Source organism: Rhineura floridana, chromosome 9 (assembly GCF_030035675.1).
Source record: "Rhineura floridana isolate rRhiFlo1 chromosome 9, rRhiFlo1.hap2, whole genome shotgun sequence".
NCBI lineage: Eukaryota > Metazoa > Chordata > Lepidosauria > Squamata > Rhineuridae > Rhineura > Rhineura floridana.
This window is the reverse complement of record NC_084488.1, coordinates 122,828,960-122,841,349: the sequence shown is the minus strand read 5'-3', so window position 1 is coordinate 122,841,349 and position 12,390 is coordinate 122,828,960. Positions and strand designations below refer to the sequence as shown.

Here is a 12,390-nt window from a genome sequence, read left to right as displayed (position 1 = left end):
GACCAAGGGTGAATAACCATCTCACCGTAAATGCAACAGCCTGCCCTGCGCTCCACGTCTCCATCAGAAGCGGGTGGAATTAACGTATGTGATGCATTCTCACGGGACGCAAGTGTCAAGGACCAGTTACTTTTAGCAGAGAGGGAGAGAGAGGAAAGGTTCCCCCCCCCCTTCAACGCCTCTTGATGGAGACGCATTTGCTGTGCTGCCAAACGGCCCTTCCTGTTCAATACTGCCTTGTGACTTGCATGCGTGCAGGAAGGTGGGGGCTGGCAAGGCTGCCTGCAAGGTCCGATGGGGAGGAACGGAAGCCCCGCCTGTCCTGCCTTGCCCTCTGCCTCGAGCGTGCGCCGCCCCCGTTTTCTGGTTGGCTGCTAGGAGGAGGAGGAGGAGGATGGATCGCTGGCCTCTCTCCAGCTGCGGGCAGGGACTTCGTTAACGCGAGCTCATAATCCACCCTTGCTGGGAATTCCTCGTTCCTGGGGAATAATTGCAATCCCCTGTCACGAATGGGGCTCAAGGGGTTGCCCGCACCTGTCGGGTAAAGCAAGAAGGGCGGCTGGAAGTCGGGAGGTCAGCGAGGACCCCGGCGAAGCATCCGGCGGCAAGTAAGAGAAAGCAGGGGGGTGAGAGGGCGTCATAAAAAAGGACCCAAGGAAGCATCTCTTAAGGGCAGGATCAGAGGAGGGGAACCAGGACGAGCCATGATGGGACTAGTGACAAAGCCCAGTGAGGAGAGACTGAAAGAACTGGGCAGGTTTAGCCTGGAGAAGAGAAGACTGAGGGGAGAGAGGATAGCACTCTTCAAGTGCTTGAAAGGTTGCATGCAAAGGAGGGCCAGGAGCTGTTCTCGATCGTCCCAGAGTGCAGGACACGGAATAATGGGCTCCAGTTGGTCGCCTAGCCCAGTGTTGTCTACACTGGCTGGCAGCAGCTCTCCAGAGTTTTCAAACCAGATCTCCCCCCCCCCAACCGGAGATGCCATTGGGGATTGAACCTGAGACCTTCTGCATGCAAGGCAGGGGCTCTGCCCCTGAGCTACAGCCCTTCCCCTCCCCCCAAGAATATCTTGTCTGGCACCTGCCACTTGCATGTGGGCTTCAGGAGGCTGCCCAGAATGGAATGCAGCCCTCAGGCTGAAAAAAAGGATCCACAGCCCTTTCCCCGGTAACATGGGTGACTAACTCTGGAAGACCCACAGGCTACAAATTTCATACAAAAAGATAGACTTTGGTTTAGCTTGTGGGATGCTCTGAGAAGCTCGCCTCTTCTTAAAGGTGGTGCAAGGTAAAGGTGTCCCCGCACTTATAGTGCGAGTCGTTTCCGACTCTTAGGGTGACGTCTTGCGATGTTTACTAGGCAGACCGTACATATGGGGTGGGATTGCCAGTTCCTTCCCCGGCCTTTCTTTACCTCCCAGCATATGCCGAGTACTCATTTTACCGACCGCGGATGGATGGGAGGCTGAGTGGACCTCGACCCCTTTTACCGGAGATTTGACTTCCTCCTTCCGTTGGAATCGAACTCCGGCCGCGAGCAGAGCTTCGGCTGCGTTACCGCCGCTTGCCACTCTGCGCCACGGAGGATCTTAAAGGTGGTGTAGATGGGGATAAAAAAGATTTTACTGTCCAGTGATGACAACGCAGCAGAGGCTGGTGGGGGGGAAAGAGTAAAAGACCTGCTTTGCATGCATAGGGTGCCTTGTTTCATGCCCAGCCAATTTTGTGATTAAATAATGCAAAGAAAACCTTGCTCTCCTGCAGAGTCGTTGGTGGGAGCTGGCCATTGAGCTGCAGTGGCCAAAGGAGCCTGGCTCAGGCCCAGCCCGGTTTCCACCGTCTGTAAGGAAACAGAGGCCGTGAGATCAGGAAGCCCTTTTGGGGATTGTAAATGAAACTGCAGGACTGGTTTGGACATTTTTCCCATAGGAAAATGACTCAGACCTGCGTGTCCTTATCTGTCCAGGGCTGGGGGAAATGCCAGCCATGGCCTAAGTCTTGCAGATTGGTGGGGAGAGGGGGATGGAGAGGGAAAAGGTGGGGGAGACCAAATAGTTGGAGTGATGGCAGGAGAGGTTAGTCTGCAAGCAGTCAGTTCAGACCTCTGGCAAGAGTGATCTGAGCTAGAGGGGAGGGGGAGAGAAAGGGTGACCCCACCCATCATTGACTCTGCCCTTGCTCACCACGCCACCCCAACAGATTACTTCGTTCCGGGCTCCCTCCCAAAATTGGCTTTTAAAAAAGTTTGATGGATTTTTAATTGACTGCACTTATGGGGTTTTATGCCCCTTCCAAAGCCCCTCCTTTTCTTTCTCCATTTTAAAATAAATCTCTTTACTGATGCTCCCATAGGTATCCCACTGTGAAACCAAAATATTTTTTGCGGTCTCCCAAAAATGTATCCATTAAAAAAATAAGTTTTTTGTGACCCTTCCAAGGCCCCCCAAATGTGTCATTAAAAACTAAAATCTAGGGGTTTTTTTGTAATTCATGTTTTTATTTTTCAGCATTACCAAAACAAAACAAGCAACAAAGGAAGGCCCCAAACAGAAATAAACTCCCCAAACACAAGAAGCATTGCCTTACAGAAGCAAAATCATGTACACCTCAGCACAAGGAGAAAAGAAGAAAGTATAATAACAAATAAGGCATTAACTTTTTAAAAGTAATTTAAAATAATGAATTGTTTAGAAAAAGGTTTGAAAATAGCGTGGAGCGGCTGATGGGAAAGTCTTTTGGAAAGCAACCTTGACAACTACAATCATTGCTGTGTCCACTTTTCCAGTTCGGCCCCACCCACTTTGACACACGGCCCCCCAGGAGGTTGGCCATGGGTCATTGTCACCCTTGGTCCGAAAAGGTTTAGCCACAAGACTTTAAAGGCTAAACCTAACCATTTGAAACAAACAATTAGTCAAAACTAGAGAAAATTTGACTAGAGTGGCCAGATAGGCGACACATAAATTAAATTTATTATTATTGTTATTAGTCACTGCCTCTGTTTTCCAGGGAAACAAGGAATAGGACTTCACCATGGGCGAGTATTGCATTCGCAGGTATGAAGACAGGGACTATGAGGCGGTGCGCACCATGTTCTCCCAGGGGATCAACGAGCATGCTTCTGCTGGTTTCCGGCACATTCTTGCTCGCCCCCAGACCCACCTGCTGGTGGTGGGCATGTTCCTCGTGGCTTATGCAATCTCTGCTTCTTTCCTGTTTTCCCTTGGAGCCGTGTCTGCTCTCCTGGTCGTGGCCTGGATAAAAATGAAGGGCGTCTGGTCAGAGTATGTCCAAGAGGCCCTCGCCAAGGACTTGCTGGATATCCGGCAAACTTACCTGGAGCCAAAGGACTGCAACTTCTGGGTGGTGGAGGCCGGTGAGGAGGCGGTGGGCATCGTGGCTGCCATCCATCCGGAGGACCCCTCTCTGAGGCACAGGGCGTTGGAGCTGAAGCGCATGTCTGTGAAGAAGGGGCATCGAGGCCACGGGATTTCCAAAGCGCTCACCAGGACAGTCATCCACTTTACCCAGGAGCGTGGGTACAAGGAGGTTGTGTTGGGAACCTCCATGGTACAGTATGCAGCTCAGCGGACATACGAGGGCTTGGGCTTCCACAGGGTCAAGGAGGAATCCCCCACCCTCCTGACTAAGCTGCTGCAGTTTTATATCTACTACTATCGCTACGAGATTGGAGGGTCTCACTGAGGCCTTTCTTCAGATAGCAACCCACGGACCGCAGGACCGCGTGGAAGCCTCGGATCACAGAGCAGGCTGTGGCCTGCTTTCAGACAGGCCGTATCAGTGAGGGTGCAACAAGGGACGGGGGAGGAATTCAATTCAGTTTGCATTGCAAGGTGAACTTGCCTAATTTGCCATTTCCAAAACAAGAGGCAAACCGAAATGCACCCATCCCTAAAAATTCACACTTCTCCAAATTTTGGACCGTGGCTCTCCAGCTAAGCAACGTGTACAGAGATCCATGTGCTCGTGTTACATAGTGAAAATAACACAGAAAATGCTTACATTGAGGGAAATAGCCAAAATGTGCACATTAGGAGAAATTCGCACCAGAAAGCTGATAAATTTTCACGAGGGCTTTTTTTTTAAAAAAAAATACTTGCAGTCTGTTGTGGAAATATGAAGAACTGAATTTAAGACCAGGGTTGTAGTCATCTAGGGTCTTGGGAAGTCTTAGGCCCCTTACGTTTTTGGGAGCAGGGTCCCAGCAGGGTTACTATGTCTCTAGTGTCCTATGAGCCAATCAGCCTGAGTGTTAGTCACTGGGAAGAGTCTTCTAATATACTTCCTTGTCCTTTCCTGTTGATTGGAGCCAATCAGAGTGAAAGGAGGTGAGTCAGCCACTGAGAAGAGTCTTCTCAGTAGCTGTCACTCTCCCCTTTCATGCTTATTGGCTCCTATTGTTGTGGGAGAAGGCATTAACAAGGATCTCATTCTCAACCCATCAGTTGAAAAAGGGGGGATGGGGTGTGGCTGTGACTATCATGAAGGGCCCTGCACTTCTGAATTTGTCACAAAGCTACTGTTTAAGACTGGAAAAATGAGAAACAGAGAGAAACCAAAATTAGCATCTTCACCCATCCCTAATTACAACTCACTGATACTGCAGGATTCATACTTATTCGGTAGGGCTTTCTCAGAGGCAAGGCTGGTGCTATGTTGTCACAGCCTGGGCCTGACTTAACCTCAAGTTGGGTTCTCAGCTCAAGTTAAAACATCAATGGCCAATGACTGCCTGGTTGACCATGGCCAAATCTTCCCTGAAATCAAGCATGTCCTGGGGGCAAATGGTAGCGTACCTTTTAAAATTGCATTCTGGAGGGGGAGGTGATCACCTGATGGCAGAAGTGAAAACCTTGCAGGAGTCAGGGATTGCACACTTCTCGTTGAGGGGCCAGCTCCCTGCTTTCTGCTCTTCCATTTTTGGTTAAGCCTCTCAGCCTGAACTGCAGGCCTCTCAGAGAAAAAGAAAGAACAAGCAAAGCATGCCCCAGCCATCATCCCAGACCACAAATTCCTGATAGTCCAGCCTACCACTGAGTCAGAGGCAATGTGGCCTGCCACGATATGGCGCTCTAAAAAACTTTCTGGGAAGGATGTGAGGCTCTGGAGTTTTCTAAAACAGAGAACCTCCTTTGTTTTGTACCATCATAATCCGTTCAGTCCTTTCGTTAATGTTGTAAATGAGGGCTGCAACTTTCAGCTGGACAGAGTAATCAACTAACAAAGCTTTTGTCCGGTTAGAGGGCACTTGCGATTTAGCTGGTAGGCAGTGTTTAAGGAGTTTGTAATGTTTAATACAAGAATCGCAGATAGCAGGTGCTTCCTTAGAAACGTCAGGAAGCAAAAAATCAGAAAAATCCTCTTCCACTATTAATAAATTCCTGGCTCACCAGAGTCTGGGAGATGGCATACCATTTTAGATTGTAAGTTGTTTTTAAAATTGTTTTAAAGGTTGTAGCCCACCCTGGGACCTCAGGGTGAAGGGCAGGTAATAAATTAATAAATTTAAATATATAAATAAAATAAATATTACTAATAAGAATGATAACTAAACTCATAAATTTAAATATATAAATATTATTATTAATAATCATCTCTTAACCGCCCAGCGGAGCTTTTTAAAGTTGTCTGAGGGCTTCTCCACTCTAGCCCTCTGGACATCTTAGAACCATCTCAAACCTGCTGTAATGACTTTGCTGGGCACTTCCAAGATAAAATCGCATGCATCCGCCGGGACTTAGACTCCAATATTATGGCAGTTGAACCTAATGAGGTATCTGGAGCACGGTCTTGTCCTCATTTATTGGATGAATTTCAGTTGGTACAGCTTGAGGACATTGACAAGGTACTTGGATTGGTTCGGGCAACCACTTCTGTTCTGGATCCTTGCCCCTCTTGGCTAGTGAAAGCTGCCAGGCCTGGAACAGCCGGCTGGGCCAGGGAAGTGATAAATGCCTCCTTGAGAGAGGGAGTGGTCCCCTGCTGTCTGAAAGAGGCGGTGGTGAGACCACTCCTGAAGAAGTCCTCCCTGGACCCAGACAATCTGAACAACTATAGACCGGTTGCGAACATCCCATTTTTGGGCAAGGTTTTAGAGCGTGTGGTTGCCAACCAGCTCCAGGTACTCTTGGATGAAACCGATTATCTGGATCCATTTCAATCCAGTTTTAGACTCGGTTTCGGCACTGAAACAGCCTTGGTCGCCCTGTATGATGACTTATGTCGGGAGAGAGACGGGGGGAGTGTAACCCTGTTGATTCTGCTTGACCTCTCAGCTGCTTTTGATACCATCGACCATGGTATCCTTCTGGAGAGACTTGCGGAATTGGGAGTTGGAGGTACCGCTTGGCGGTGGTTCCGCTCCTATTTGGCGGGTCGTCTCCAGAAGGTAGGGCTTGGGGAACATTATTCGATGCCCTGGACTCTCCATTGTGGAGTCCCGCAGGGATCGGTCCTGTCCCCTATGCTCTTTAACATCTATATGAAGCCGCTGGGAGCGGTCATCAGGAGCTTTGGAGTGCGTTGTCACCAGTATGCTGATGACACGCAACTCTATTTCTCCTTTTCATCTTCTTCAGGTGAGGCTGTTAACGTGCTGAACCGTTGCCTAGCCGTGATAATGGACTGGATGAGAGCTAACAAACTGAAGCTCAATCCTGAAAAGACTGAGACGCTGTTGGTGGGTGCCTTCTCGACCCAGGTGGTGGATGTTCAACCTGTTCTGGATGGGGTTACACTCCCCCTGAAGGAACAGGTTCGTAGCTTGGGGGTCCTTTTCGATCCATTCCTGTCTCTTGAGGCTCAAGTGGCCTCGGTGGCACGGAATGCGTTCTACCATCTTCGGCTGGTAGCCCAGCTACGCCCCTATCTGGATAATGTTGACCTCACCTCAGTCGTTCATGCTCTGGTAACCTCGAGATTGGACTACTGCAATGCACTCTACGTGGGGCTGCCTTTGAAGACGATTTGGAAACTACAGCTAGTGCAAAACGCAGCAGCTAGACTGCTGACGAGGACCAGACGATCAGCACATATAACACCTGTCTTGGCGCGTTTGCACTGGCTACCTATTTGTTTCCGGGCCAGATTCAAAGTGCTAGTTTTGACTTATAAAGCCTTACACGGTGCGGGACCACAATACCTTGCGGAACGCCTCTCTCGCTATGAACCTACCCGCTCACTACGTTCAACATCTAAGGCCCTCCTCCAAGTCCCGTCCCATGCGGAAGCTCAGAGGGCTGTTACTAGATCTAGGGCCTTTTCAGTAGTGGCCCCCGAATTATGGAATAGTTTCCCCGATGAGGTGCGCCTAGCGCCTACTCTTCTATCTTTTCGGCGCCAGGTCAAAACCTTTTTATTCTCCCAGGCATTTTAATTGTGTTATGTTAGTTACTTTATTTCATGTTGTTAAATGCTTAAGTTGTCTGTTTTAGGGATTTTATCTGATTTTTACTGTATTGTATTTTATTCCTTGCTGTGAACCGCCCAGAGAGCCATTGGCTAAGGGCGGTATAGAAATGGAATGAAATAAATAAATAAATAAATAAATAAATAAATAATGATAACTAAACTCACAAATCTAATAAGAGTAAGAGAAGGCAGTCAAATTAAAGATCTTTATTGAGAAAAATGGAGCTTGTTTAAGTTTTACTGGAATAACAAAGTTCAAGAACGCATAAGTCCAGACTTGATATTAGAAGACATATAGAAGCGTTATGAAATAAAATGTTTATACCGTTATATATGTTAACTTGTACTGTGTCAGGCCATTGGTCCCTCTAGCTTAGTATTGCCTGCTCTGACTGGCAGTGGCACTCCAGGACTTAAGACAAGTGTCTTTCACAGCCCTACTTGCAGAAGCTGGCAACTGAATCTGGGTAGGGTTGGAAAGGACTCCTTGTCTGAAACCAGTGCGTGGACAACAGTGGCCAGGCTATCCTGGTCCAGAAATGGCCACAACTGTCCTTCCAGCCAAAGCTGGTAAAAGGCACTCCTAGCCACTGAGGTCACCTGGGCCTCTAGCGACAAAGATGGATCCAGGAGCACCCCCAGGCTACAGACCTGCTCCTTCAGAGAGAGTATGACCCCATCCAAAGCAGGCAACTGACCAATTCTCCGAACTCAGGAACCACCAACCCACAGCGCCTCCGTCTTGCTAGGATTCAGACTCAGTTTATTGGCCCTCATCCAGCCCACCACCAAGTCCAGGCCGTGGTCCAGGGCTTGCATGGCTTCTCCCGATTCAGATGTTACAGAGAAATAGAGCTGGGTATCATCAGCGTACTGCTAACACCTCACCCCAAATCTGATGACCGCTCCCAAGGGCTTCATATAGATGTTAAACAGCATGGGGGACAAGATGGTATCCTGCAGACCCCACAGCACAACTGCCAGGGGGCTGAAAGACAGTCACCCAATGCTATTCTCTGAGAGCGACCCTGCAGATAGGATTGGAACCACTCTAAAACAGCATCTCCAATACCCATCTCAGCAGCTTGGACAGATTTATATTTTGTGTGTGTGTGAGAGAGAGAGAGATAACATGGGAAGCTGCCTTGTACCAAGTCAGACCATGGTCTATCTAGCTCAGTATTGTCTGCACTGACTGGCAGCAGCTCACCAGGCTTTCAGGCCAGATCTCTTGAAGCCCCATCTTCAGTTGCTGGGGATTGAACTTGGGACATTCTTCATGCAAGGCAGACGGTCTACTACTGAAGCTACAGAAGAACTAGCTATTGTTTTCCTGTCTTAAAGTGGGGGTGGGGAGGGGAGTGGCTGAGTGAATCCCCTCCTTGTATGTCAATTAACGGGAGGTTACAACTTAGGGAAATGAGAAAGGTAATGAAGGAAGTGCTTAAACAGAGACAAACATTGCTGTAGAAGCAGACAGCTCTAAAACGAAAAGCAGGGAAAAGGGAAGACAAATTCATGGAGGATAAAGGCTGTCAGTGGGCAGAAGTCCCAAGGCTATAGGCAACCAAGCAGTCTCAGAGCCAGTACCGCTCCCTTTATTTCTGATGTCCAGAGGTGAGTGTGTTCTTTATGTAGCCAAAACAGCACCATCCATGCACAAGAGAATGGAATTAGGCTGGGGAAAGTCCCAAGGTTTGCAGAAATATATAAGAACAATATGTAGAACAAGTCAAGAATAAAAGACTTCATATGTTCAGTAGTCATGTTATGCTGACAATTGAGGGTGGAGGGAAATCAGGAAAGAGAAAGCAGAGGTGTAGTCATCCAGGGTCCCAGGGTCTTAGACCCCTTTTTGGGGACCAGGGTCCCTATGTCTTCAGTGTCCTTTCCTGATAATTGGAGCCAATCTGCGTGAAAGGAGTTGAGTCAGCCACTGAGATTTCTCAGTCGCTAATGCGCTCCCCTTCAGTCTTATAATAGCAACCTAAAAGGGGCACTCAGCAAAGGAAGTTCTTTATCTTACAGCATCTTAGTACATTTGCATCACCTGTCGTGATGGCCATGTTCTTGGTTGTTAAGCATCTTTTTTGAAATTCATACCAGCTTAATTGGTTGCACTTAGTTTGAACCAGCTTAATTAGTTGCACCTGGCTGGAAGGTCAGGTTCTCAACCTTTATCAATATTTATGAATATTTTTGCAGATAAGCCAAGAACATCAGCTATCCACCCTGGATGGAATTCTCTCAAACTTCAAGGATGTTGTCCTGCACAGCTGGCTACTTTTGAGAAAAACAACTAATTAAGCTAGCAAGATTACAGTCTCTTTGGGGAAATACCCAATTAAGCCTCACACAAGCTTACAGTCTCCTAAAGGGCCTGGCTGCTAGATTCAAAGAGTCAGAAAATCAAACATGAAGCAACAATTATCACAGGTCATCTTATCTCCTTGCCAATCTTCTGGCCTATTTCCCATACACCCCTCTTCTACTCTCAGAGCTACAATTCTCAGAGTTTCCTGGGAAGAGGGATTGGTTGTTAAGCTACTCTGAGGTTTGTAGCTCTATGAGGGGCAAAGGGGTCTCCTAACAACTCTTAGCACCTATACCAGCTGAAGAGGCTCCTGTGATTTGTCCCCTCCTGCTATCAGCAGGAACAACCTGCCATGTTCGGAAGCCGGGAGAACATCAGTGCCCATACCTGCCCCACCTCTCCAGCCACTACTGCTCAGGCACTCTTAGCAAACTGCAGTTCCCAGGAAGCTTTGGGGGAAGCCATGACTGTTTAAAGTGGCACTACAGAGAGCCAGTGTGCTGTAGTGGTTAGAGTGTCAGAGGAGGACCTGAGAGACCAGGGTTCGAATCCCCACTCAGATATGAAGCTCACTGGGTGACCCTGGGCCAGTCACGGTCTCTCAGCCTAACCTACCTCACAGGGTTGATGTGAGGATAAAATCAGGAAGGGGAGAACCATGTTCATATGGCACTTTGCGCTCCTTGGAAGAAAGGTGGGATATAAATCATGTAATAAGTAAGTAAGCAAGTAAGAAAATAAGTGCTTTAAATGGATAGGGCAAATGTGCCCACTGGCAACGATGACCTGCTTTTAATAGCAGTGTTAAAAGAGAAAACTTTTTACAACTGAATTGTGCCATACGTACAGAATTCCCTTCTAGACACTTTTTAACAGTACACAGCAGGCTCCTCCTTGCCATTTCAAAATTTGAGGACAGACATTTGTGGAGACTTTGCTTCCTGTGTTGAATACATGACTTTCTTCCCACCCACCCCTCCATACTGCCAATTTTGTCTTTGCAACAACACAAAAACCCTTTACCAGATGCAGGCACAAAAGTGAGGTGACATACATCCTTTCAGACCCCGAGAAGTTGCACCCAGTGCCCCATCCTTGTGTGGCGCTGATGTGTCTCTTCTCTGCCACCTACAGGCCAATTATTGCACGGCACGGTGGTTCTCCCCCTAGAGGTTAGGCGGGGGTGGCTAGCCTGGAGCTCTCCAAATGCAGTTCAACTAGAACTGCCATCAGCCCCAGCCAGCAGAGCCAAAGATCAGAGATGATGGGAGATGTCGTTCAGCAACACTAGAGCCAAAAAATACAGAGCCTCCACATGTGACAAAGTGTTCATGTAAGTTTTGTTCAGTAGTTTTTAAAATTCAGACAAAAAAATAGGGCCAAACCATAAACACCTTGCCCCAACATTCAAGAGCTTCTCTTTAAATGGATATTTGAGCAAGGAAGCCCACCTTTTACAAACCCATAAGAAACCTCCAACAACCCAAATCAAAGGCACATTGGCTTGCAACTTCCTTTAAGCTTGCAAAATTAGGTGTATAAACCAACATTTAGAAACAAAAACAAACATACAGTAGGGCCCCGCTTTACGGCGTTCCGCTTTAAGGCATTCTGCTGATGTGGTGGCTTTCATTTTCAATTTTAAATGTATTTTTTGCTCTTTTGCGCCGTTTTGCGCCGTTTTCGCGTTATTTTCACGCGATGCATTTATTTATTTTATTTAATTTAATTTATATACCGCCCTAAGCCCGAAGGCTCTCTGGGCGGTGTACAAAAAGATAAAAAACAAGCAATGTATAAATACAATAAATACAATAAATCAAGAAAACAAAACAAACAAACAATAAAAGAACCAAACAACATCCATTATTACTTTGTGTAAGGTGTCTGAACAGGCTGGGTAGGTAATCCAGAGCTTGCTGCTGGAGGAACTGTGCTTTGATTCAGAGGCGGAAGTTGCTCCGATGGAAGACTGTAAGCTTGAACATGACTCATCTGTGCATTTCCTGCTACCAAGTATGCATTGCTTTGAGGGTGCCCTGGATAAACCTGAGAGCCAGAAACACCAGATTGAGCCATATAATACTGTTGGTTTTGTAGTTTTGAATACATCGAATACATTGGATCCTCATTCATCAACTTGGTATATAAAGAGAGTGCCTCCATCACTTTAACATTGAGCTCTGAGAGCTCTGAATGTTTCCTGTCAATGTCTTCTAGCTTTTCATCAATGAGAGGTCCCATTTGATGGCACATTGCTTCAAGATGGATCAGCTCCGGGAGGTCTGGCTGATCATCAGTTGGATCTGCACTTTGCAACATTTGTAACAGTTGGTCCATTTTATCTTCATCGATATAAACTGGTTCAGGCTCTGGTTCAATTGTTTCAACTTGAACTTCATCACTAAATTGCACTGTTTTCTTCTCGGCTTTCATCATTTCTGGTTCAGCAGTAAGATCAGCAGTTACAAAATTAGAAGGAAATAATCCTGTCCCTTGATGAGTTTCACCTTTCCACCAGTTTGGATCACTGTCATCAAGCACAGTGATAAGTTCTCCAGCTTTAAATGTTAATTCATTATCTTCAGCAGCTTCAAAGTCATAAATAGCCCGAACCTTTATAGAGAATGGGGTTCTGCTTTACGG

General features: G+C 47.2%; 1 protein-coding gene across 4 annotated transcripts; it reads left to right on the top strand.

The window, feature by feature from the left end:
- The first annotated feature begins 383 nt into the window (after window positions 1–383).
- On the top strand, window positions 384–3,918 carry NAT8 (N-acetyltransferase 8 (putative)). 4 transcript variants are annotated; one of them, XM_061583609.1, is made up of 3 exons: window positions 384–608; window positions 1,421–1,594; window positions 3,009–3,918. In XM_061583609.1, exon 3 carries the CDS (start codon window positions 3,033–3,035, stop codon window positions 3,702–3,704), a length of 672 nt encoding a protein of 223 aa, XP_061439593.1. In that variant the 5' UTR covers window positions 384–608; window positions 1,421–1,594; window positions 3,009–3,032; the 3' UTR covers window positions 3,705–3,918. The 4 variants fall into 4 exon arrangements, with proteins under 4 accessions (XP_061439593.1, XP_061439591.1, XP_061439590.1 ...); XM_061583607.1 differs by having other exon boundaries at window positions 2,507–3,918; XM_061583606.1 differs by lacking the exon at window positions 1,421–1,594.
- The last annotated feature ends 8,472 nt before the right edge of the window (window positions 3,919–12,390 follow it).

Coding starts and splice junctions, on each gene's coding strand:
- NAT8 (XM_061583606.1), top strand. CDS start 3,033: ATGGGCGAGTATTGCATTCGCAGGTATGAAGACAGGGACTATGAGGCG.